The 27,676-nt window shown below is 41.8% G+C and overlaps 1 protein-coding gene across 2 annotated transcripts in view; it reads right to left on the bottom strand.

The window, feature by feature from the left end:
• The window catches only part of uggt2 (UDP-glucose glycoprotein glucosyltransferase 2), a 685,376-nt gene that overhangs the window by 141,404 nt on the left and 516,296 nt on the right, over positions 1-27,676 (bottom strand). For both annotated transcript variants that reach the window (XM_067986476.1, XM_067986475.1), the window contains exons 33-37: positions 21,151-21,252; positions 8,060-8,144; positions 7,044-7,226; positions 5,089-5,249; positions 1,020-1,134 (exon numbers count right to left, since the gene is read on the bottom strand). In XM_067986476.1, coding sequence (XP_067842577.1) covers positions 1,020-1,134; positions 5,089-5,249; positions 7,044-7,226; positions 8,060-8,144; positions 21,151-21,252 — 646 coding nt within the window. The remainder of the gene's footprint in view (positions 1-1,019; positions 1,135-5,088; positions 5,250-7,043; positions 7,227-8,059; positions 8,145-21,150; positions 21,253-27,676) is intronic.

The raw sequence follows: 27,676 nt of genomic DNA, 5'->3' as shown, positions 1-27,676 counted from the left end.
TCGGCAAACTTAGATATGAGACTTTCTATGCCTTCATCTAAGTCATTAATAAATATTGTGAATAATTGAGGCCCCAAGACAGATCCCTGCGGGACTCCATTAGTCACATCCTGCCAATGTGAGTACCTTCCCATTATCCCTACTCTCTGTCGCCTTTCGCTCAGCCAACTTCCTAACCAAGTCCGTACTTTTCCCTCGATTCCATGGGCTTCTATCTTAGCTACACAGTATTTTTGTGGAGTCAGGAGGAGCAGGAGTTAAACTATAAAAGTTTTTAAAATCTTTTTGTGGGTGGCCTCTAGCGTTCCCTGTGATGACTGCTGGTTAGGCCACTGAAAACCTGGAACAACTGGGCACGGCACAAGCTCCACCCATTTCATTGATGACCAATTTTGCATTAGGTTCCTACAACCAGTGTTAGCACTCCAATTTCCATAGGAAATATGCCTAATCCCTGATTCAGGTGGCTGTCCTGCACACCTCGAAGTCGCCAACCTGAAATTTGTCCCACTAACGTTGATTTTTTAAATAACAAAGGGGCACAACGATGTTCAATTTCTATCCCAATTAAAGTCCAAAGGAGAACGTGTAGTCTCCCAGACCTAGCTTCTGATTTATTAGAAACATATATGGGTATCACTGAAAGGAAGGGAAAAAGATGCAAGACTTATATGGAATAATTTTCAATTTAGGTGGAGGCAGAAATTTGGCGGTAGTGGATCAGCCGCCCGTTATACAGCCCACCAAATTTTCCTTGAAAGAGAAATCGGGCAGGATGTATAACAGACTGATCCACCACCACCAGTTTTCTGCCTTTGCCAATGTTGAAAATTACCCCCATTGTTGTTTCAATGTATTCAAACATAACTGTGCAGAATAGTCAACATAAATATTTCAAATCAAATATGACTTAAAACAAAGTAATCAGAAAAATCTGTTTTTGCATATAATACAAAGTTGAGTAGCATCATCTTCAACAACATATCCGTTATTCATTAACAAATTAAGTAAAAGCTGACCTGATCCAGGTTAGATAGACTGTTGGGATCCTGACTGAGTGCTTGGTACTGGCCTCGAAGGCGGTCTCCTGCTGCTATTTTCCTAAATTTCTTTAAATCCACAACATACAAAGCACTAGAAAAAGAGATAATCACCTGTGATACAGTAAAGTTTTTTTGCAGATTTTCTTCATTATAACTGTAGTACTTGAGACAGTTAAAATATCCAGTACTATGTAATCATTAATTGAATCGTTATTGGAGATCAAAAAATCTCTTCGGCCAAAGTCCAATCAACTTAGTAAAACATGTTAACAAGTCCTTAACACAATGAACAAAATCATGAGAAAAAGAACATCTCTCTACTAAAGAGTGTGATTACTACCATGAAGCTGTTGGATTGTTGTAAAAATCCATCTGGTTCACTAATGTCCTTTATGGAAGGAAACCTGCCGCCCTTACCCAGTCTGGCCAAAATATATATTTTCATACAGTCTACAGCACAGAAACAGGCCATTTGGCCCAACTTGTCTATGCCGGTGTTTATGCTGCACACGAGCCTCCTTCCACTCCTCTCAATCTAACCCTATTGCATATCCTTCTATTCCTTTTTCCCTCATGTACTAACTTCCCCTTAAATGCGTCTATGCTAGTCCCCTCAATTACTCCTTGTAGTAGCACGTTCCACATTCTTACCACTCTCTGGGTAAAGAAGTTTCTCCTGAATTCCCTATTGGATTTATTAGTCTATCTTATATTTATGCCCTCTAGTTTTGGACACTCCTACAAGTGGAAACATTTTCTCTACGTCTAACCTATCAAACCCCTCCATTATCTTAAAGATCTCTATCAGGTCACCCCTCAGCCTTCTCTTTTCTAGAGAAAAGAACCCCAGTCAATTCAGCCTTTCCTGATAAGTATATCCTCTCAGTTCTGGTGTCATTTTTGTGAATCATTTTTGCACCTTGTCCAATGCCTCTATATCCTTTTTATAATATGGAGACCAGAACTGTGCACAGCATTCCAAGTGTGGTCTCACCAAGGTTCTATACAAGTTTAACATAGCTTCTCTGCTTTTCAATTCTATCCCTCTATAAGTAAACCCCAGTGCTTGGTTTGCTTTTTTTAAGGTCTTATTAACCTGCGTGATTAACTTTTAGTGATTTGTGTATCTGTACCCCTACATTCCTTTGCTCCTCTACCCCATTTAGACTCTTATTATTCAAGCAGCATGTGGCCTCCTTATTCTTCCTACCAAAATGCACCATCTCACACTTATCTATATTGGAATTCATTTGCCATTTACACGCCCATTCTGCAAATAATGTCTTCCTGTATTTTGTCGCATTATTCTTTTGTATTAACTACACCTCCCAATTTTGAAATTGTATTTATAATTTCCGAGTCCAAATCATTAATGTAAATTGGAACAACAGTGGTCCCAGCACCGATCCCTGTGGAACACCACTTCCCACCTTTCGCCAATCTCAGTAGTTACCTTTAACCCCTACTCTCTGTTTTCTGTTTTGTAGCCAGCTTGCTATCCATTCTGCTAGCTGTCCTCTGACTCCATATGCTCTGATCTTAGTCATGAATCTACTGTGTGGTACCTTATGGAAGGCCTTTTGAAAATCAAAATATATTACATCTATTACATTAGCTTTGTCTATTCTTTCTGTTACTTCTTCAAAGAATTCAATAAGGTTGGTCAAGCATGACTTTTCCTTTTGGAATCCATGCTGACTACTCTATTATATTTTTGGTTTCTAGATGCTTTTCTATTACATCTTTGAGTAAAGATTCCATTATCTTTCCTATCACCGACGTTAAGCTAACTGGTCTATAGTTCCCTGGACTTATTCTAGCTCCCTTTTTAAATATAGGAATTAACATTAGCTGTCCACCAGTCCTCTGACACTATTCCCTTTTCGAATGAATTTTTCTATATGTGTAATAGCGCCTCTGCTATCTCTTCCCTAACTTCTTTTAAAATATGTGGATGCAATCCATCCGGACCAGGGGTTTTATCCTCCCTAAGTTTGATTAGTTAATCAATTATCTCCCCCCTTTCTATATTAAATGTCTTTATATCTTTTTTGATTTCTTCTTCTAATGTCATACCCACCTTGTTAGTCTCCCTGGAAAATAGTGAGGCAAAGCAATTATTCAATATTTTTGCCATTTCGCTGTCATTACCTGTGAGTTTATTTTGTGCATCCCTTAGTGGCCCTATCCCTATCCTGATTCTTCTTTTCTTATTTATGTGTCTGTTGAATACTTTACTATTTCTTTTTATATTCCTTGATAATTTAATATCGTACTTCCTCTTTGCTTTCCTAATTTTTTTGACTTTTTTCCTAATCTCGTCGTATTCCCTTTCGTCATCTTCTCCTTTATTGTCTTTGTACTTAGAGTATGCCTTTTTTTAGTTTTTACCTTTTTCTCCTTATTCATCCATGGTGTTGCATTATTGGCTAGTTTCTTCTTTTTTTTTTACAGGAATATATTTCTCCTGAACTCTATTGATTTAAATATTTCCCACTGCTGTTCTATCTCTTCGTCTGTCATTTTTTTCCCCAATTTACCTTCCCTAATTCTATTCTCATCCCCATAAAATTAGCTTTTTTCCAATCTGTTACTTTGCTCTTTGTCTTACTTATGTCTTTCTCAATCATTATTTTAAACCTTATTATGTTATGATCGCTATTGCCTAGATGCTCTCCTACGCTTACTTCTCTTATCTGCTCTGGTTCATTTCCCATTACTAGATCCAGTAGTGATTCCTCTGTTGTTGGGCTTCTTACGTACTGGATAAGAAAGGAGTCCTGAACACACTGTAAAAACTCTTTTCCCTTTTCCCCTTTCTCTACCCCTTCTTGCCAGTTTATTTGGGGGTAGTTGAAGTTTCCCATGATTATTATTCCATGTCTTTTATTCGTTTCAAAAATTTGCCTACGTAGTTCTTCCTCCACTTCCCTTCCACTATTCGGTGGTCTGTAGAATACTCCTTTTAATGTGACCGTTCCCTTCTTATCCTTTGACTCAATCCATATGGATTCTTTTTCTATCTCAATATTACTTATGTTTCTTTTTTCTACTGCCATAATTATTTCTAATCAGTACAGCTACCCCACACCCCCCTTCTTCCTTCCCTATCCTTTCTAAATACATTATATCCTGCAATATTTAACTACCAGTCCTGTTCTTTATTAAGTCATGTTTCCATTATCTCTACTACTTCTGGTTCCTCACTACAAATTATTGCTTCCAGTTCCCCTATTTTGTTTCGGATGCTGTACAGGCAATTTAATTTGTTTTTATTAATTGTCCAATCACTTTATGTTTAGCAGTCATTTTATACTTATGTTCTATAACTGTATCTGTTCCCTGACCATTTATGTTGCCCTTATTCTTTACCTTGATCTGACCTTTACTCTCATCTCCTATTTCTTTCATGTTATTTTTACCAGATTCCTCCCCCATCTTACTAGTTCAAAGTATGTCACTCCAATCCAACACCAACGTGATTGACTCTCAACTGCCCTCTGAAGTGACCTAGCAAGTTGCTCAGTTCATCAAACTGCAACAATGCAGTAGTTCAAGAAGAAGGCCCACCACCACCTTCTCAAGGGCAACTAGGGATGGGCAATAAATGCCGGTCTTGCCAGCGACACCCACATCCCAAGAATGAATAAAAAAAGCAACCACTTCTGTTTCTGGTGTAACATTCATTGGTTAGTAAAAGGGGTGGTTTTGAAAAGGTAAATAAGATGTAGCAAACAATCGACATTTATTACTGCAGTAATACGTTCGTAATGAGTTTTTAGAAACTCATTTGCTGGATATTATTTGCTTCTTGTAATGCCATCTATACTAATATCTGATGGAAATTACATATGGACAGAAATAACTAATGGCTCACTGCTAAATTTTCTACCTGTTAAATGCAAATTTGAAGATGTTACACCGGGACCTTATTTCATACATTACACTGCCCCAAAGCAGATTTTTCTCTTCTTTAAAAGGTAAAACATTTCTTCTTCCTTTCCTTCACCCCCTTCCAACTAAAAGTATTTAGAAGAGATTATACCTAATGTGGTACTTTCTGCCTCCCAAATGTGAGGCCCAGTACCCTGAGCTCCAGAAGCGGTAACCATCCATTTCTTTACGGCTGTCACAGAATGGCGTGTACCCATAGGGTGCACCCTCTAGATCCAAATCACGCAGTTCTTTCAAATCAGTTCTCACAATCTAGGCAGGAGAGAATAAAAGTAAATATTTAATACTGGTAACTTCTTCATTAAAGAAGCAGTGTTTCACAATACTTTTTCAGAAAGACCTCTTTTTACTTTGGGAAGGGAGAAGAGTCTTACTTGATGTCACAAGCAAACTATTTGAGAGATGAAGAGTTAGAGCTAGGAAAAAATAAAGATGTACTGAAAAGGTGCACTAATTTTGATAAACGATTGAAGCTTTCAATCTCAGAAAGAAATTATCCTGACGAAAGCATTTTAAGAATAGATATTTTGACAATAAAAAGAAAAACTAGTTAACCTTGCTCTGTAGTTTTGTTTTTATTAAAATAAGTTAAAAATAAATAGTCAACAGTATTTAACTAGGCCTCATGACATAGGTAAAAAAGCCTAAACTCAGTAAGGGCTTTCTTCTGTGATTAGTATTGGCAAGTACACCATTTATAATACTATAAATCAAATGGGGGAATGACATAAATTTAATTGTATGTGAGGTTTTTCAGCTGATCACTTTCTTACAATCAGTTGTACACAAGTAGGCTTGAGTACAGAATTTGTGCTTTTCTTGGGTGCTGAAGATTTCTTTTCAATGCCCAAAGTCTATTCTGACCTTTTCCACCTTTGAATGTGTGTGAAATAATATCACAAATTTACACTGTGCTCATTTCAATATCATTAATATACCCCGAATATAAATTGTCCAATCTGCACACGTTACAGCAGCTCCTAGATATGTCTGTACCAGTCAAGGTCAGGTCTCTGAGTCCATTTCTGAAAGTGATTAGACGATCAAATGGTGCATGCTAGAGATGTATCTCAGAGTAGGGCCTGGCTTCCTCCCAGCCTGAACCTCTGCCTTCCCAGGCCCTTCTCCATATGTAGAAAAGATAAATTCTGCATCTATCAAAGGGTCAACGGCCTAAGTCTGAGTGCAGATATCCACGGGAGGTGAGAGAAAAAGGAGAGAGAATGTGACGGAGAGAGAGAAAGATATATAGAGAGAAAGCAAGATCGTCTGTTACAGGGAAAATGGGAGAGAAAATGTGCGTGAGAGGCATAGAGAGTGGGAGACATAAAAAAGAAAGAGCAAACGGAGGGAGTAAGATACATAAACATAGGGGAAGAGAGTAAAAAAGGATTCAGGGGATAAACAGAGCAATACAGAGATGGCAATGTGAGAAAATGTACACGGATAAAGAGAATGAAAGGCAGACAAAAAGAGTGGAAAACAAACAGAAAAACAGAGAGGATGACTGGAAGAAATAGCATGAAGACAAGCAGAGAGTTAAGGGTGATAATTAAAAAAAAACATTTTTGTCTAAAAAGCAACACCATAGCACTAGTGTGATTATAAAATTATTTATTCAAATATCCTAGCTAGTACTAGGCATGATAGTGCATTTAGCTATTTCAGAATTGAACCAGCAGGCATTTTTGGGAGGATGAGGTCTAATATGATACAAACATTTCCACATTTTACCAATAGAAACTTCACTCTGTTCTGTTGTTAATTGCTGTGTATCTGCTGTACAGAACTTGACTTATTAGGGGAGATTTTCTTGGGTGTAGAAAATATTGGAAAATTGAATGGGTTGACATTCAAAGGAAGCGCTCGATTTTCTTTCTTTAATTTAAATTAATGGAATGCACTGCAACATGCCCAATTTCCTGATAATCTCTGCGCCCAGGTGATCCATGTTGCATGGGCACAGGCCCTGGAAAATCTCAGCTTTAATTTATTAGGCTATTCAATCATGTGGGTCATGTCACCATTCAAAAGAAACACATTTACCTGGTCAGCATCAACAAAGATTATTTTGTTAACAGCTAATGGGAAGAGAACGTCTAGAAAAAGAATTTTATAGCCCCAGATTATCCTCTGTTTTTCTGTCTGCTGATGGAGCCATCTAGGCCACTTGTACTGCACCAACTCATACTGGAATCCATATTCATTTGCCATTTCTGGAATGAACTCCTAGGTGAGGAAATCAAAGTTGTCAAGCAAGATATAACACAACGGTATCCAGAGTACAACAAATAAGCAGGGCACTCTTTACTGGTATGAGAAAAACAACGAAGAACATTATTTTATGAGTAGCTACTCCAATTAGTGCCATTTTACCTGTAAGTGTAAGGTTTACATACAAAAGGTATTATGAGGTTAAGGAAACATTACATAACGAGATACTGATAAATAAAAAGCAAAATACTGCAGATGCTTGAAGTCTGAAACAAAAATAGAAAATGCTGGAAATACTCAGCAGGCCAGTTCTGACGATGGATCTGCACACCCAAAATGTTAACTTTAATTCTCCATCCCACTCTGACCCCTCTGTCCTCGACCTCCTACACTCTTCCAATGAAGTTCAACACAAGTGTGAGGAACAGCCCCTCATCTTTTGATTAGGCACTTTACAGACTACCGGCCTCAACACTGAGTTCAACAACTTTAGATCATAACCACCGCTCCCATTTTCTCAGACAGCAGGTGCTGGTAATGGTTCTGTTGTAGCCACTTACACTTCCTCTGGACCCATCTTTTGCTTCTTTACTTGTCCCATTACTACCCACCTTTGCCTTGCACCATCATCCCTTTTGTCATTTAATCACTCCTGCCCTCCCCCACCTTATTTCCTGGCTCTGTACTTGCTTAGAAACTGTTAAATCTCTAACTTCTTCCAGTTCTGAAGAAAGATCATCAACCTGAAACGTTTCTCCCTCCACAGATGCTGCCTGACTTGCTGAGTGTTTCCAGTATTTTCTGTTACTGTATTTTGTTCAATGTACTGAATATCAAAGTTCCCTTACTTTGAAAGTAGGAGAAAGGTAATTCTTCAAAAACCAGAACTTGATAGGAGATTTTGTGTGCTTTAACACAGAAAGCATCATTATTCTGAAAATATAAATTTAAAAAAGTTTAAAAATTTTACATTTTAAAGTCTGCATGTTGCCAATGCAACTTCAATACAGAAAATGGTATGCACAGCAAATTATTCAGAATGCAAATTACATCACCCTTTCAATTTGTACCAGTCAAAATACCATTTTCTAATCAAGAAAACAAAGTTAAGATGTAATACAAGTAGTCAGTGGAAACAATTGAATAAAAACCAACCATAAAAAGCTTAAAGTTAATGAAGTTAATGAAAGAACTTACCCTTGTTTATATCATGGTGTGGTATCTAGAGTGAAACACGCATTTGATACAATTTTCATTCAATTCCAATTTGTATTCAAATATGGAAGCTGCTAGAATAAATTCAATTAAAAACTATTGGAACATTCAATAACAGGCCCTAATATATTCTCAGAGATGTACAATTTGACTTCTTCAAACAACACAGCTCACCCAACAATGTGGAAAATTGCCCAGGTATGTCCTGTTCACAAAAAGCAGGACAAATCCAATCCGGCCAATTACCGCCCCATCAGTCTACTCTCAATCATCAGCAAAGTGATGGAAGGTGTCATCGACAGTGCTATCAAGTGACACTTACTCACCAATAACCTGCTCACCGATGCTCAGTTTGGGTTCCGCCAGGACCACTCGGCTCCAGACCTCATTACAGCGTTGGTCCAAACATGGACAAAAGAGCTGAATTCCAGAGGTGAGGTGAGAGTGACTGCCCTTGACATCAAGGCAGCATTTGACCGAGTGTGGCACCAAGGAGCCCGAGTAAAATTGAAGTCAATGGGAATCAGGGGGAAAACTCTCCAGTGGCTGGAGTCATACCTAGCACAAAGGAAGATGGTAGTGGTTGTTGGAGGCCAATCATCTCAGCCCCAGGACATTGCTGCAGGAGTTCCTCAGGGCAGTGTCCAAGGCCCAACCATCTTCAGCTGCTTCATCAATGACCTTCCCTCCATCATAAGGTCAGAAATGGGGATGTTCGCTGATGATTGCATCGTGTTCAGTTCCATTCGCAACCCCTCAAATAATGAAGCAGTCCGAGCCCGCATGCAGCAAGACCTGGACAACATCCAGGCATGGGCTCATAAGTGGCAAGTAACATTCGCACCAGATAAGTGCCAGGCAATGACCATCTCCAACAAGAGAGAGTCTAACCACCTCCCCCTGACATTCAACGGCATTACCATCACCGAATCCCCCACCAGCAACATCCTGGGGGTCACCATTGACCAGAAACTTAACTGGACCAGCCATATAAATACTGTGGCTACGAGAGCAGGTCAGAGGCTGGGTATTCTGCGGCGAGTGACTCACCTCCTGACTCCCCAAAGCCTTTCCACCATCTACAAGGCACAAGTCAGGAGTGTGATGGAATACTCTCCACTTGCTTGGATGAGTGCAGCTCCAACAACACTCAGGAAGCTCGACACCATCCAAGATAAAGCAGCCCGCTTGATTGGCACCCCATCCACCACACTAAACATTCACTCCCTTCACCACCGGCGCACTGTGGCTGCAGTGTGTACCATCCACAGGATGCACTGCAGCAACTCGCCAAGGCTTCTTCGACAGCACCTCCCAAACCCTCGACCTCTACCACCTAGAAGGACAAGAGCAGCAGACACATGGGAACAACACCACCTGCACGTTCCCCTCCAAGTCACACACCATCCCGACTTGGAAATATATCGCCGTCCCTTCATTGTCGCTGGGTCAAAATCCTGGAACTCCCTTCCTAACAGCACTGTGGGAGAACCGTCACCACACGGACTGCAGCGGTACAAGAAGGTGGCTCACCACCACCTTCTCGAGGGCAATTAGGGATGGGCAATAAATGCCGGCCTCGCCAGCGACGCCCACATCCCATGAACAAATTTTAAAAAAGTCTCTCTACTGCCTTTCCTGACCTACCAGAACAATGAGTTTCCTGCTCAGTACCATCTTATATCCTGGAATGACAAACATCTTTCTTCCAGACCTAGATCAACCTCTGATGTCCACAAATGGAGACACCCAAGTCAAATACATTAAAAAAACAATCCCAGAATGACTCGACCAGAATCCTAGCATAAATGGAACACATGGGTAGGTTCCTGCTGGATACATATTTTTTACAATTTTTAGTCCAGTCTCATAACTTGACCATTTCATCCTTGTTATATTTGTCAGGGTCCCACTGTATGAATATAATATTCAATGAGACTGCCACCTCCTGATTGTGGGTTACCACACAGATTAGATATAAATCCCATTATAACCCGTCTAATTGTGGAAAGAGCTACTGTAGTATTCCTTGTAAAACACGTGATTGTGTAATATTACGTAACCTCTGATGTAAATGAAAAATCTCTTCATAAAGGTGACAATACAAAATAAAAATCCAATTAAAAAAAAATAAACTCAGTGCAGAGTGTGGTATTGAAAGCACGTAGATTAGAAAGGTCTCAGGTTCAACCCCTGCCTTGTGCTCAGTTAGACAATCCATAGCTGGAGTGCCAGCAAAGGTCCTACATTCTGCATCAGCAAATCCAGACCAGGGAGGATGAAATGAACTCGGCCAGCTACCCATGCTGGTAGCTTGGGGTTGTGATGGCAGTCCATCAGCATTCACTGTCCAAGTTCACATGTAAAGAGTAATCACTTAAGAAAAATGTCAAAAGGCCAGCCAACCCCTCCCCCAACCTTTGGAGCGGCACCACAGCATGAGTTGCCAGCCTCAGGAAAGGATGGGAAATTATAGGTGGGGGGGCGGGGGTGGTGGCGGTGGAGGGGAAGAAAGTGAATCTGAGAATGAAAAAAAATCAAATGACATTAACAGAGACTTACACTGCACACAGAACAGTACATCATGAATAAATCCACTGATGTAACTTTTATTCAATTCTTTACATACAATTACATAGAATCTACAGCACAGAAATAGGCCATTCAGTCCAACTAGTCTATGTTGGCGTTTATACTCCACCTGTGCCCCCCACCCTCTCTAATGACCTCTTCCTATCCTGCCCCCGTATCACTCTATTCCCTTCTCCCTCATCCATGCATCAAGCTTCCCCTTAAAAATGTCAATACAAACTGCTTCAATCACTCCATGTGGCAAGCTTCACATTTTCACCTCTCTCTGTTCCTAAATTCTTTATTTGATCGGTTAGTGGCTACCTTTATTTATGCCTCCTTGTTCTGGACTCACCCACAAGTAGAAACAATTTCTCCACATCCACCCAATTGAACCCCTTCACAATTTTAAAGACCTTTATCGGGTCTCCTCTTAGTCTTCTCTTTATTAGAGAAAAGAGCTCCAGCCTACTAAATCTTTACTGAAGATTGCATCCTCTCAGTTCTGGTAAAATTCTCGTAAATCTTCTTTGTATTTTCTCCATTGTTTCAATATCCTTTTTTGCAGCATGTAGACCAGAACTTCACACAGCATGGTGTGACCAAGGTCCTATTTAGATGTAACATCACATCCCTGGTTTTGCATTTTGTAACCCCAGTACTTTGTTTGCGCTCTTTATGGCCTTGTGTTGCTACTTTTAGCAATTTATGTATTCCAGATCTCTTTGCTCTTCTAACCCATTTAGCTTCTTACTTTCCAAGGAATAAGTGGCCTCCTTATTCCTCCTACCAAAATGAGCTACCTCACACTTCGCTATATTGAATTTCATTTGCCATTTTCCACCCACACTGCACAACTGTCTATGTCTTCCTTTATTTTGGTGCAGTCTTCCACATTATTAGATATGCCAACCCAGCTTGGTATCATCAGCAAATTTTGATATCATACCTCCAATTCCTAAATCCAAATTATTTATGTATATGGTAAACTAAAGAGCTCCCAGCATGGATTCCTGTGGACTACCACTTTCTGCTTTCTGCCAGTTGGAGAAACTTCTCTTAACTCCTAACCTTTGCTTTCTGTTTTGTAGCCATTTTTCAATCCATTCTGTTACCTGGCCCCCGACTACACATGCCATGACTGCTGTCATGAGTCACTTAAGTGGCACCTTATCGAAGGTCCATATATTTTTTTAAATTTTATTTGTTCACGGGAAGTGGGCGTCGCTGGTGAGGCCAGCATTTATTGCCCATCCCTAATTGCCCTCGAGAAGGTGGTGGTGAGCCGCCTTCTTGAACCGCTGCAGTCTGTGTGGTGAAGGTTCTCCCACAGTGCTGTTAGGAAGGGAGTTCCAGGATTTTGACCCAGCGACAATGAAGGAACGGCGATATATTTCTAAGTCGGGATGGTGTGTGACTTGGAGGGGAACGTGCAGGTGGTGTTCCCTTGTGCCTGCTGCTCTTGTCCTTCTAGGTGGTAGAGGTCGCGGGTTTGGGAGGTGCTGTCGAAGAAGCCTTGGTGAGTTGCAGCAGTGCATCCTGTGGATGGTACACGCTGCAGCCACTGTGCGCCGGTGGTGAAGGAAGTGAATGTTTAGGGTGGTGGATGGGGTGCCAATCAAGCGGGCTGCTTTGTCCTGGATGGTGTCGAGCTTCTTGAGTGTTGTTGGAGCTGCACTCAACCAGGCAAGTGGAGAGTATTCCATCACACTCCTGACTTGTGCCTTGTAGATGGTGGAAAGGCTTTGGGGAGTCAGGAGGTGAGACACTCGCCGCAGAATACCCAGCCTCTGACCTGCTCTTGTAGCCACAGTATTTATATGGCTGGTCCAGTTAAGTTTCTGGTCAATGGTGACCCCCAGGATGTTGCTGGTGGGGGATTCGGCGATAGTAATGCCGTTGAATGTCAAGGAGAGGTGGTTAGACTCTCTCTTGTTGGAGATGGTCATTGCCTGGCACTTGTCTGGCGCGAATGTTACTTGCCACTTATCGGCCCAAGCCTGGATGCTGTCCAGGTCTTGCTGCATGCGGGCACGGACTGCTTCATTATCTGAGGGGTTGCGAATGGAACTGAACACTGTGCAATCATCAGCGAACATCCCCATTTCTGACCTTATGATGGAGGGAAGGTCATTGATGAAGCAGCTGAAGATGGTTGGGCCGTGGACACTGCCCTGAGGAGCTCCTGCACCAATGTCCTGGGGCTGAGATGATTGGCCTCCAACAACCACTACCATCTTCCTTTGTGCTAGGTATGATTCCAGCCACTGGAGAGTTTTCCCCCTGATTCCCATTGACTTCAATTTTACTAAGGCTCCTTGGTGCCACACTCGGTCAAATGCTGCCTTGATGTCAAGGGCAGTCACTCTCACCTCACCTCTGGAATTCAGCTCTTTTGTCCATGTTTGGACCAAGGCTATAATGAGGTTTGGAGCCAAGTGGTCCTGGCGGAACCCAAACTGAGCATCGGTGAGCAGGTTATTGGTGAGTAAGTGCCGCTTGATAGCACTGTCGACGACACCTTCCATCACTTTGCTGATGATTGAAAGTAGACTGATGGGGCGGTAATTGGCCGGAATGGATTTGTCCTGCTTTTTGTGGACTGGACATACCTGGGCAATACCTGTACTGCACCTACTGCATTACCCTTGTCTATTTTCTCTGTTACTTCGTCAAAGGTTGACTTCTTCAATAAGGTCATTTAAATATGACTTTACTTTTAGAAATCTATGCTGACTACTTTTTATTATCTTTTCCATCTGTAGGTATTTTGTTATCACATCTTGTAGCAAAGATTCTCATTTCTTTCCTATCGCTGACATTAAGCTAACTGGTCTATAGTTCCTTGGGTTAGTTCTATCTCTCTTTTTGAAGATAGAAATTATATTTGTTGTTCGCCAGTCCTCTGGCACTATTCCTTTTTCTATTAAATTTTATATATGAATACTGGTGCCTCTGCTATCTGTTGCCTAGTTTCTTTGAGTAGACATGCGTGCAATCAATCCTTCCCTGGGACTTTGCCTTCCTTAAGTTTGGCTAGTTGTCTAGCATCTCCTTTATTTCTAGCTTAACTGTTGCAATATTCTTCCTGACTTCTTCTATTAGTGTCATTTCCTCTTGGTTAGCCTCTTCAGTGAAAACAGAGGCAAAGAATCTATTCAGTATCCCTGCTATTTCAATATCATCTCCTATTGGTTTATCTTGCCCATCTCTTTGTGGACCTATCACTATTTTAATTCTCCTTTTGTCACTATGTATATAGAAAACTTTATTGTTTCTTTTTATATTCTTTGATATTTTCATTTCATATTTCCTCTTTACCTTCCTAATTGTCTTTTTTACCTCTTTCCTAAGCTCATTTATTCCCCTTTGTTATCCTTTCTTTTATTCTTTATGTATGCCTTTTTCTTTAGATTCAATTTTATCTTCACCTCTATTTATTTATTCATGATGTCTCATTCTTGGCTAGTGTGTTCTTATTTTATAGTAGAACATATTTCACCTGAACTCAATCAATCTCTCCTTTAAATATTGCCCATTGTTATTCTACCCCTGTCAATATTTTTCACCAGTTTCCTTAGCTCTATCCTCATTCCCTTATAGTTTTCCTCCCAATCCATTACCTTAGTGTTTTTACTATCTATCTCTCTCTCAATCATTATCTTAAACTGTATTATATTGAGACCAGTACTCCCTAGATGTTCTCCAATTCTTACTTCTCTTATCTGCTCCAGTTCATATCCCATTATTAGGTCTAGCAGTGGTTCCTTCCTAGTTGGGCTTCTTACATATTGGGTCAGAAGAGAGTCCTGTACACATTGTAAAAACTCCACCCCCATCTTCCCTTTTACTCCCTTTCCTTGTCAGTTTATTTGGGACTAGTTGAAATCGCCCATGATTGAGATTGTGTGTATTTTACTCATTTCATAGATTTGGCTAAATATTTCTCCTTCCACTTCCTTTCCACTATTTGGTGGTGTGCAGTAGCCCACTAATAGTGAGACGATCCCTTCTTATCCTTTATCTGAATGCATATGGATACTGTTTCCAAAATCTTTGTTAGTTATGTCCTTTCTTGCTACTGTCATTATGTTATTTCTGATTGTAACTTCTCTATTCTGCTCCCCCCTCCCCTTGAATTGCCTCCTAGTCCACAGTGCTTTGGTTAGCATTCTGGCCATCCTCCCTCAGCCTTCATCCTTATCCCCACAGGGTAGTGAGTATATCATACCTGTTGGACAGGACTGGTTTCTATGGTTTCTCTTTCACTGTCTCCAGTAGATTCCCCCCATCCTGCTGTCAGTCACGCACTCCTCTTCCTGTATCTATATTACTTTATGTGGTGTTCTTGGGACATTTTAATTCTAAAATGTGTTAACACATAGTATCGTCTATACAATTGGTGTGGAAATATAGTCAGCTATCTATAGATGTTACAACCTCCAACGTAATATAACTTTTTCATCTCTGAAGAAAAAGAAAATAAACTTCAACCTACAGTCACTGCAGTTCATGCTTTCCACCACATTATAGTTGGTGGACACACTTCCCTTCACACTAATAAGGCAGGTCTAAATAACTCATAGAATCATAGAATAATACAGCCCAGAAGGAAGCCATTCGGCCCATCGTCCCTATGCCGGATCTTTGAAAGGGCTATCCAACTAGTCCCACTCCCCTGACTTTCCCCATAACCCTGCCAATTTTTGCCCTTCAAGTATTTACCCAATTCCCTTTTGAACGTTGTTACTGAATCTGCTTCCACCACCCTTTCAGGCTGTGAATTCCAGATCTTGACAACTCGCTGCATAAAAAAATTGTTCCGTATATCGCCTCTGGTTCTTTTGCCAATTACCTTAAATCTGTGTCATCTGGTTACCGACCCTTCTGCCACTGGAAACAGTTTCTCCTTATTTACTCTATCAAAACTCTTCATGATTTTGAACATCTCGATCAAATCTCCCCTTAACCTTCTCTGCTCTAAGGAGAACAACCCCTGCTACTCCAGTCTCTCCACGTAACTGAAGTCCCACATCCATGGTACCATTTTACTAAACCTCCTCTGCACCCTCTATAAGGTCTTGACATCCTTCCTAAAGTGTGGTGCCCAGAATTGGACTCAATACTGCATCTGGGGCCTAACCAGTGATTTATAAAGATTTACCATAACTCTATGCCTCTGTTTATAAAGCCAAAGATCCCATATGCTTTTTTAACAGCCTTCTCAACTTGTCCTGCCACCTTCAAAGATTTGTGTACATACACCCCTAGGTCTCTTAGTTCCTGCACCCCATTTAATATTGTACCATTTAGTTTATATTGCCTCTCTTCATGCTTCCTACCAAAATGCATCACTTCACACTTCTCTGTGTTAAATTGCATCTGCCATCTGTCTGCCCATTTCACCAGTCTATCTATGTCTGCCTGAAGTCTGTTACTATTGTCCTCATAATTTACTACATTTACGAGTTTTGTGTCATCTGCAAACTTTGAAATTATACCCTCTATACCCAAATCCAGGTCATTAATATATATCAAAAAGTGCAGTGGTCCTAATACCGTCCCCTGGGGGTCACCATTGTATATTTTCCTCCACTCTGAAAAACAACCGTTCACCACTACTCTCTATTTTCTGTTTATTAGACAATTTCATATCCATGCTACCACTGCCCACTTAATCCCATGGGCTTCAATTTTGCTAACAAGTCTATTATGTGGTACTTTATCGAATACCTTTTGAAAGTCCACAAACACATCAACCCTCTCCATTACTTCATTATAGAACTCAATCAAGTTAGTCAGACATGATTGGCCTTTAACATATCCATGATGGCTGTCATTTATTAACCCATGTTTTTCCAAGTGTCAATTAATTTTGACTCAGATTATTGTCTCTCAAACTTTCCCAACCACAGAGGTTAGGCTGACTGGCCTGTAGTTGCCGGGTTAATGCCTCTCCCCTTTTTGAACAGGGGTATAACATTTGCAATCCTCCAGTCCTCTGGCACCAGTCCCATATCTAAGGAGGATTGGAAGATTGTGGCCAGAGCCTCCACCCTTACTTACCTCAGAAACCTAGGATGCATCCCATAGACTGGGTGACTTTTCTACTTTGAGTGCTGCCAACCTTTTATGTACCTCCTCTTTATCTATTTTTATCCTATCCAATTTCTCTACTAGCTCCTCCTTTACTGTGACATTGGCAGTATCCTCTTCTTCAGTGAAGACAAATGCAAAGTATTCATTTATTACCTCAACTATGCCCTCTGCTCCCACAAGAAGATCACCTTTTTTGGCCTGAATCAGTCCCATCCTTCATTTGACTACCCTTTTACTATTTATATGTTCATAAATGACTTTTTGGTTCCCTTTTATGTTAGCCACTAATCTATTCTCATACTCTCTCTTTAGCCCTCTTACTCCCTTTTTTAGATCTCCTGTGTACTTTTGCATTCAGCCTGGTTCTCAACTGGATTATGAACCTTGGATTCGTCATAACCCTTCTTTTTTTGTTTCATTTTAATCTCTATACCTTTAGTCATCTAGCTTTGGATGCCCTTCCTTTCCCCCTCGTTGGAATGTGTCTACCCTAACCAACTCCTCCTTGAAGGCCTCCCATTGTTCAATTACTGTTTTGCCAGCCAATTTTTGATTCCAATCCACCTGGGCAAGATCCCTTTTTAACTCACTGAAATTAGCCCTCCTCCAGTTAATTATTTTCATGTTTGATTGTTCCTTGTCCTTTTCCATAAGTATTCCAAACCTAATGATATTATGATCACTGTTCCCCAAATGCTCCCTGTCCCACGTCATTCCCTAGAACTAGATCCAGCACTGTTTCCTTCCTGGTTGGGCTGGAAACATACTGTTCCAGAAAGTTCTCTTGTTCACATTTCAGGAATTCCTCCCCCTCTTCTTTTCACTCTTACTGTCCCAGTTTATATTGGGATAATTGAAATCTCCCATTATCACTACTCTATAGTTCTTGTATCTTTCTGTAATTTGCCTGCAAATGTTCTCCTGTATCTCCTTCCCACTATTTGGTGGCCCACAGTATACATCCAGTAGTGTAAAGTATACACCCAGTAGCGTAATAGTTCCTCTATTGTTCCTTAATTCTAACCAAATAGATTCTGTCTTTGACCCCCTCAACTGCATTGTCTCTTTCCAGTGCTGTAATAGTTTCTTTGATTAATACTAGCACCCTCCTCCTTTCTTTCCTTCCCTATCTTTCCTGAATACCTTGTAACCAGGAATATTAAGTACCCAGTCCTCCCCTTCTTTGAGCCAGGTCCCTGTCATTGCCTTGATATCATCGTCCCATGTGGCGACTTGAGCCTGCAGCTCACCAACCTTATTTACCAGCTACGTATATTTACGCACATGCACTCCAAACTCATCTTAGTCTGCCTCGAATTTGCCCTGTCTGATCCCTCCTATTTCTGAACTCATCTTTACCCTAGTGCTATATGTTTCTACCAGTCCTCTGTGCGCCTTGTTTCTCCTCTCTAATGTTTCATCCTGGTGCCCATCCCCCTGTCAAATTAGTTCATACCCTCCCCCAATAACTGAAGAAATTGGTATTGTACTTCCAGTTAACCCTTTGAGCATTAAATAACTTTTTAGCTTTTAGATTACACCAACCTTTTTTTGGATTATCCTCTACAAAGTAGATTTTCTGTGCATTGGTAATGCTCTCACTTAAAATGGAAATGTATGTATGTACAGAACTACCACATGCATCTACTTAGTATGCAATCCTGTTTCATTTCTATTTTTATTTATTAGCATAACACACCAATCAATGATGCCAAGTACACCGAATTCACACGTGGAATGAGATCAATAAATAATGGACCAGACAAAAAGTAATGATTGGCATAGGAATAGTAGTGAGAAAGCTTGGGACAAAGCAGACCTGTAGAAACACTCAGAAATCATAAAACAATATTCTTAAAAAACAATTAATTTATCACAGCTAAGTGTACTGGATAAAGCACATTGCTCAGACACACTGGAGGGTCCTGGAGCCCTAAAACATTGTAACTTAACTTTCTTCAGATACCAGCAATTGACATTTTCAGAAGAGGGAAGAGCAAGTATTCTTGCATTCCTCATGTTTTTCGACTAACAGGCCTGGATTTTCTTTCACTATACTGCCCCGAGTCGGGTGGTATAGCTGCAGGGCAGCAAGAAAATCAGCAGGGAGGCCTACTGCCACGTCCCTTCCCCAAATGACATTTTGCTACCCCTGCCCCTGCAGAGAAGGCTGCCAGTTGCTCCTTCACCACCTGAGCCCATATAAATGACGGTGGCGAAGTGGGGCGTAGAACTTGCCTAATTTCCTTGTTTTCTGTCCTTGCCGCTGCCAACCCCATGGATCGTCGGGATGGGGTCTAATGGTTGTAAGCCCTGGAGCAATGGCAGCTATCCCACCGTGCAGCACATTGGAGGGAAAGGGCCTCATAGTGGCCTCCTCTCCTTCTCTTAAGATCTCCTTACCTCTTTTCAGAGGACCTGTGCTGCTGGAGAGGAATGGTAAAATTATAAAAATTAGTTTTTGGGGTTCTTCTGTCCCTTTAACTCCAGGCTGGCGCAGTAGGTAGAAGTCCTGCCCTGACCTCTGCAAGCAGGTTGAGGAAAATCCAAGCACAGCTTCCTGATTTTTTTTTTATTAAGAAGAAAGGCAAATGTAATCTTTGGTTTTGTACCTAGAGACATAGAATAGAAAAACAAGGAGGTAATGTTGAACTCCTCCAAGACCTTAGTTAGGCTGCAAAAGGAGTATTTGGCACCCGATTTGGGCACCCCATTACAGGAAAGATATGAAAGCAAAGGAAAGGTCATAGCATAGAATTACTAGAATATTAGCAGGAATGAGGGCGTACAGTTATGAAGTTAGGGCTTTTTTTTAAATTAGAGCTTAGAAGATTAAGGGGTGTTCAGATAGAGGTCTTCAAGATTATTAAGGGCTTGTGACCACTATTACATACAACAATAACCAAACAAATTTAAGATCATTACAAAAAATTAAAAGGGAGGTTAGAAAAAATTCCTTTACACAGGGCATATTTAGAATGTGGAATTCTCGGCCACAAACCATTTTTGAAACCGAGTCCATTAATTCTTTAAAAGGGAAATAGATATTTGCTTGAAAAAGTGAAATATTGAAGTGTTTGGGGAGCAAGAAGGAGAGTGGGATTAGACTTGGTGGCTGATGTTGAAAAAACCCCAAAAGCAGACCTAATGAACAGAATGGTCTGTTTCTGTAACATAACATGTTATCCCCTTTAAAAGTCCTAGAACATATGGTTAAATGGTGCTGTCTGTACCTCATTTGATAGTTAGGGAACTCAGAAATACATTGTGCATGATTTTAGCTCAGAGCCAGAAACCCAGAGCGTCCGCAGATATTCGCGTGGGGAACCTGGAAGCCAAATGAGTGCTTGCGATTGCAACTCAATTGAAGGTAAGTATTTGTGCTCTGGGTTTCCCACGTGCCAGGCAGCTAGGTTGGCAGGCTGGCGGTCTGTTGGAAGGGAAAGGAGCTGCGAAACGTAGAGGGAGGAGGGAGGAGGGAGGGAGAGAGATCATGGGGGCCGTGGAAGAAAGCGGAGGGGTGGGGGGAGGTGAACGACATCGGGTAGACCTTGGAGAAGATCGGGGAATCCAGCATTGGGTGGGGGGGGGGGTATCCAGCATCCGGGGGGGTATCCAGCATCGGGAGGGGGGTAGGAGGGTCGATCGCGGGGTTTTGATCTTGCCAGATGAGCTGGTTAAGCCTGGATGAAGCACTCCTGCTCCTCCGGGACCACAAGCAGTGCAATAAAGGCACTCATCTCATGGATCTGGCCCTTCCCACCTGCTTTCACTTGATGTGAATTGGAAGTAATAGGAAACCCGAACAGGTAAGATTAAATTTGTTTCATTTTTCTAATACATAAAAAGTTAAGTGCCAATGAGGTACATTGCCCCTTTAAATGGGGACGGCATTTCTGGGTTTCTATTGTGTGCATGCATTCAACCCGGAAGTGAGCACGTTGGAACCGGGATGCGGGCCCGCTCCAAACAACAACGATTTTTACTGCTCATCCGCCCCTAACCCATCCATTCTTGGGGGTTAAAATTACCCCCGTTGTGTCATACAACTCACCTCAAAAATCGCTCATACAGATGACCTGATGCAACAGAGAAAACGTTAAGGATGTCATCTTTCTTATTTTCAGTCTGTTCTGATCTGAAACCTTCTGCAAAGCTGAAGCACAGGAGAGAAAATCACTTGATATTTGAATGAAACTTCAAACAATTACACAGAACTTACATTAGCAGAGGTCATACTGAGCTACACAATTTGAGCTCTGGGCCTCAATTCTGCTCATAGCATCGATCTAGTTATTTCAACATCTGATTAAAGCTGTTGCAAGTGATTTTATGTCCACATGGTAAGCAGCAATTCTTTGTGCTTTTCAATGGGTATTTGATGTAGCTGAATTGAAAGTGTTCATATTCCATTTGCTGCTACACTGAGGTAGCCCAAATTAAAAATCGCTACGCTTAGACTTGTTATAGACCACTGACTGTACACATTCTTAACACTTTAGCAACTGTATTAACATCTTTTCATTTTGCTGCAATGATCAATATAGATCAGATTATTTGAATAATTCAACTTCAAGATCATTGTTGCAAAATAAATCTCATTGAGTTCATACAATTGACCAGAATTATATTGTAAAACGTGAGACAGATTACATGAAATGTCATTGCAGAACTGTTCACTGTGACATGTACAAGCCTACAGGCTTTATTTGAATTTTAAAGAAATACTTTTTTCCTGGATTAACTCTTAGTTTACTCATGCAAGCACCATGGAGTTCTGGGGCTCACCGATAAATTTACTCATCTGTTCATAGCCCTCCCTATTTTGGAATGCACATTCTGCATACAGTCTTCTTGCTTCATACTGGCCTTTAAAAATGACCCAGTTTTTAGCCAATCAAAATCCAAGTTTGAGCAATCTCTCCAATATATGGTGTGATGAAAGCAGCAATTTTTGTCTTTGGTTCTTTATGGTTTTAAATATTTAGAATAACTGTTAAAAAAAGTTAGTCTGTGAACTGCCAATCCATCTAGCAATGCAAACTGCCATGCAAATAGCCCATACCAACATTAACAGGTGCCTGACCTAATGTATTTTTGTTGCTTTTTTGTATCTATGTCTAGCTTCCCAAAGGATAGAATTGATTGTTCGTTTCCACGGAATTCTCCACAAGACAACTCATGTAGATTCACGCTGGTAATAGCAGTCTAAAATATAATTTCTGACTTCTTGTTTGCTCTCTATCAAACGGATTCATTGTATAAATATTGGGCCTTGTAACCATTTGTTGGTTTCTGTTCAACATGCCTTTACTGATGAGGTTAGATGGAGTCCTTAAGCAGCACTTTCAAATGTATCATTAGAAGCTGTGGGCCCAAAATGGTGCCATGGGAACTGAGGTGGGGCAGCACTTCTGCCTACTTGGAGGTTGTGGCGCTAATCCTGCTGTAAATTACAGGGTCAGCTAATTTAAATACACACAGGCATGCAGGTTGCGTAAACACAGGGTACATCATCCCAGAGTCACTAGGGTGGGGATGAAAAACTCCCACCAGGACAGGAATTAGGCCCCAAATTGCTGGGGGGTGGGGGTGGGGTGGGGAAGAGGGGCATGGTGGTTGTGGAAAATATTGGAGAAGGGTGGGTGTCGGGGCTGGAAAATATGTGGGGGAGAATACCTGGGGGAGAAGTAGGAAAGTACCTAAAGGGGACGCAGAGACATAATTTTGCAGCAGTAAATAAAACCTGCTGCTGCTTAAAGGGAAATGGGCAGCACTGGAGGAAGCAGGCAACCTGGGTGACAAGAATGGCAGTTAAATTGAAGAAACAGTGGAAAACTTAAGGGAGCCAGACCTGCATACCCTCCTAATAGAGATGTGGAGCAAGAGGGATGGGCCGTTTGGGATTGGAGGGGTGGGGGGGGGGGGGTCAGTGTCGTGTCAAGAATGTGATATGTGGTTTGTGGAGGGAGGTGGCTATAGTAGTAGCAATAAGTGCCTCCTCCTTGAACCCCAGCACTCTGTTGCAGTGCAGAAAGATGTTTAATGACCTCATCAGGGTTGTCAAGGTAGGTTACCTGCTCCCCTGACCCTTCCCTATGGTCTATTCATATATGCAGGGCTATGGGGAAAGAGCGGGGGAATGGAACTAACTGGATTGCTCCTACAAACAGCTGGCACGAGCCTGATGGGCCGAATAGCCTCCTTCTGAGCTGTAGCCATGCTAGGATTCTATGTGGCATTTATTACCTTCATGGTGCAAGGATTAGCTCCTGGCTTCTAAGCCTGTGCTCAGATCTCCACAATTCTGCTCTAAAAAAGATACTGATTGAGCATCACAATCATATGAGGGCACTGAGGACCACGTGGAGGATTTGCAACAGATGATGGGGGTCACAATGGAGTCCAATGCCATCCTCAATGCCAATACTGGTGCAGAGTTTGATACAATGCAGAAATGGAGCATGTGGCGGCACCACAAGCATCTGTATCTGCACTCCCTCCCTCGACAGAGAGGCCTCCAGACCATCAGTGTATCGAAAGGGGATGCTTCGACTACTGGCCTTCAGAGTGTTTGGAGAGAACAATGGAAAGTGGCTTCTGAGAGCTTCTCAGCACCATCTCTCAGTGTGTGGAGGATCTAACTGATACCATTAGGTTTGCCGTTCAGCTGACCAGTGAGTACTCAGATAGATGACTCAGCACAGGTCACATGGCTAGAATCTTCTGCCGGCAGCCAATTCTACCAGAATTTAACATGTATTTTAGAATGGGTGCAACTCTGGTGGGTTTGCCCCAAATTCCAGTCCCCCGTGCCAGAACTACACGACAGTTCAGGCCCTGTTACTTTCCTAGACTTTGACGAAGGAAGGTAATTAATCATGAATCCCTTTAAACAGTTATCCCAGTTTGCATGCAGTGTAAATTGCTGACTGTGCTGTCTGATATCTTGCATATGTTTTGCTTCTACTTATAAATAAATCTGGAACAGTAGGTTAGCATGTGTAAACAGTGATATTTTCTGTTAGTTGGATTGACAGGAGACATATTGGGCATCCTACATAGATTCCGGTAAGTAATTTACTGTGATCAAGTTCAATTGTCAAACTAGAGCTATACTAACTTAATGTGGCAGAGAATAAAAGGCAGAGGTTTCAGTAAGGGATTAGGTCTGCTTACAGAATCTATTGTTCAGCCGTTCACACAAGAAAAAAGCTTGAACTGTACCAGGTGGGACCATGGAGGAAGCAGAAACAAGGTAAGAAATGGATTTGAAAGTTGTTTAAAACAAAGATAATAGGTTGTTCTACATAAATCAGAGCATCGGTTTTAATTCCCATTGCGTTTCTGTACAGGTTCTTCCTGTCCTAAGTGAAATTTGCTCACTTCATAAGTGTTGTTGAAACCAAATGATGTGAATGACATTGAAGGTGTGCGGACAACACAATGAACTGCTAAGAGTTTGGTAAGTGTGGGAGTTTAAGGGTTAATCTCTTTAAAATCTAGTGCATATTGCTTTCAACTGTTTAAGTTCAATTTTAAAGTTTAAATTTTTAAGTTTCTGTCAGGCTTCAGCAGAGAGAGCTGCTGTAGTAAGTTAATTGGTTAGCTAGATTAAACTGGTATCTGAAGGTGGGGCAGGCCTGACTCATCTGAGTCACAAACTGCAGAAAGACAGGGGCCTGTCAGTGCGACAGCACGGTTTGCAGCAGGATAGAGTGATTTGCTGAGAGTTTGGTAAGTGTGGGAGTTTGGTGAAGTGGGGGAAGGAGGTGCTACTTTGCCTTGCTTTTCCTAGCTTTTTCCGCAGAGCGCCAGTGGACCTGAGCGTAGAAGACTGAGATTGGGGAATAAAAGCAGCAGCAGACCTGCAACAAGACAAAACTACTGTGCGACGTCACAGGTGAGGCAGGAGAGTCCGAGTGGTGAGCACAGTATAAAAGGAGAGACCAAGAGCAGGAGGAGAGTCTGAGAGTCTAAGGCAAGTCATGGCAGCACAGCTCACACCCGTGATATGCTCCTCCTGCACTATGTGGGAAGTCATGGACACTACCAGTGTCCCTGGCGACCATGTGTGCAGGAAGTGCGTCCAGCTGCAGCTACTGGCTAACCGTATTTCGGAGCTGGAGCTGCGGGTGAATTCACTGTGGAGCGATGCTGAGACTATCGTGGACAGCACGTTCAGTGAGGTGGTCACACCGCAGGTAAAAATTACGCAGGCAGAAAGGAAATGGGTGACCGCAAGGCAGAGTAAAAGGACTAGGCAGGTAGGGCCATCTCCTTCTCAAACAGATATTCTGCTTTGGATACTGTTGGGGGAGATGGCTTATCAGGGGAAAGCAGCAAGAGCCAAGTTCAGGGCACCACGGGTGGCTCTGCTGCACAGGAGGGGAGGAAGAAGAGTGGCAGGGCTATAGTGATAGGCGATTCAATTGTAAGGGGAACTGATAGGCGTTTCTGCGGCCGCAAACGTGACTCCAGGATGGTATGTTGCCTCCCTGGTGCTAGGGTCAAGGATGTCATGGAGCGGCTGCAGGGCATCCTGCCAGTAGTCGTGGTCCAAATTGGTACCAACGACATAGGTAAAAAAAGAGATGAGGTCCTGCAAGGTGAATTTAAGGAGTTAGGAGATAAATTAAAAAGCAGGACTTCAAAGGTAGTGATCTCAGGATTACTACCAGTGCCACGTGCTAGTGAGTATAGGAACAGGAGAACAGACAGGATGAATGCGTGGCTGCAGGGATGGTGTAGGAGGGAGGGATTTAGATTCCTGGGACATTGGGACCGGTTCTGGGGAAGGTGGGACCTGTACAAGCGGGACGGGTTACACCTGAGCAGGACCGGGACCAATGTCCTCGCAGGTGTGTTTGCTAGTGCTGTTCGGGAAGGTTTAAACTAGAGTGGCAGGGGGATGGGAACCTGAGCGGGGAGTCAGAAGGGAATAAAGTTGAGAGCAGCAAGAGAGGGGAAGACCCAGGGGAAATCTACAATACAAATAGTACAAACAGTTGTTCAAGAACAAGTGAAAGGGAAAAGCGTAGAGCAGCAGAAAGAAAGTGTACTTTAGGCACGACAGATAAAATAAAAACTAGAAGGTGTAAGGCGATTAACCCAGCATCAAAGCTGAAGGTCAGGCGAGGGTGTGTGGCCCAACTAAGAGTTCTATATACAAATGCAGAGTATAAGGAATAAATTAAATGAACGACAGGTTCAAATTCAAATTGGAGGGTATGACATGATAGCTATTACTGAGACTTGGCTGCAGGATGGTCAAGATTGGGAACTAATTATACCAGGTTATAAGGTCTACAGGAGAGATAGGGAAAATGGAAGAGGGAGAGGAGTAGTCTTAATGATTAGAGATGAAATCACTTCAATGATAAAGGGGGATATAACGAGAGGCAAGCAGCCAACAGAGACCTTATGGGTTGAATTGAGAAATAGGAAAGGATCTAAGACAATAGTGGGAGTTGTATATAGGAGCCCTGGCTGCAGCTCTGAAGTGCTAGATTGTATAAATGCAGAGATTAGACAAGCATGTAAGAAAGGCATAGTGGTCTTAATGGGGGACTTTAACCTTCACATAGATTGGGGAAAGCAGACTAGCAACTGTCAGAAAGGTAGTGAATTTCTTGAGTGTGTCCGGGATAGTTTTCTGCAGCAGTATGTCCCAGAGGCAACGAGGGGGCAAGCCATACTAGATTTAGTAATGAGTAATGAACCAGATTTAGTTAACGGCTTAACTGCGCGTGAACATCTATCCAATAGTGGTCATAACATGATCGAGTTCATTGTCGTGTTTGAAAGGGAAAAAAGTGAATCAGCTGCTAAGATTCTAGACTTGGGCAAGGCCGACTTCAATGGGATGAGAAAGAGACTGTCCACAGTAAACTGGGCAAATCTGTTAATGGGTAAAACGACTGATGATCAGTGGGAAATGTTTAAAGAAACATTTAACGTGATACAGAATCGGTTTATACCCCTGAGGGGCAAGAACTCTACTTGCCAAAAAAAACAGCCATGGACAACTAAAGAGGTAAGGGATAGTATAAGACATAAGGAAAGGGCATACAAAAAGGCAAAAAATAGCACAGATCCTGGCGAATGGGAAAGATACAAAGATCAACAAAGGGTCACAAAACAGATAGTAAGGGCTACAAAAAGAGAGTATGAAAAGAAACTCGCAAGGGATATCAAAACCAATATGAAGAACTTTTATAGTAAAATTAGGAAAAAGAGGGTGGTCAGGAGCAGTGTTGGCCCCTTAAAAACTGAAAGTGGTGATATTGTCATTGACAATGGGGAAATGGCGGACATGTTGAACAATTACTTTGCGTCAGTATTTACAGTCGAAAAAGAGGATAGCATTCCGGAAATCCCAAGAAAACTTATAATTTTTTTACTCGTTCATGGGATGTGGGCGTTGCTGGTGAGGCCAGCATTTACTGCCCATTCCTAATTGCCCTTGAGAAGGCGGTGGTGAGCCACCTTCTTGAACCGCTGCAGCCCGTGTGGTGACGGTTCTCCCACAATGCTGTTAGGAAGGCTGTTTCAGGATTTTGACCCAGCGACGATGAAGG

The sequence above is a fragment of the Heptranchias perlo genome, chromosome 6 (genome assembly GCF_035084215.1).
Source record: "Heptranchias perlo isolate sHepPer1 chromosome 6, sHepPer1.hap1, whole genome shotgun sequence".
NCBI lineage: Eukaryota > Metazoa > Chordata > Chondrichthyes > Hexanchiformes > Hexanchidae > Heptranchias > Heptranchias perlo.
Note: the sequence above shows the minus strand (reverse complement) of the source record. Positions and strands in the feature narration are given on the sequence as shown.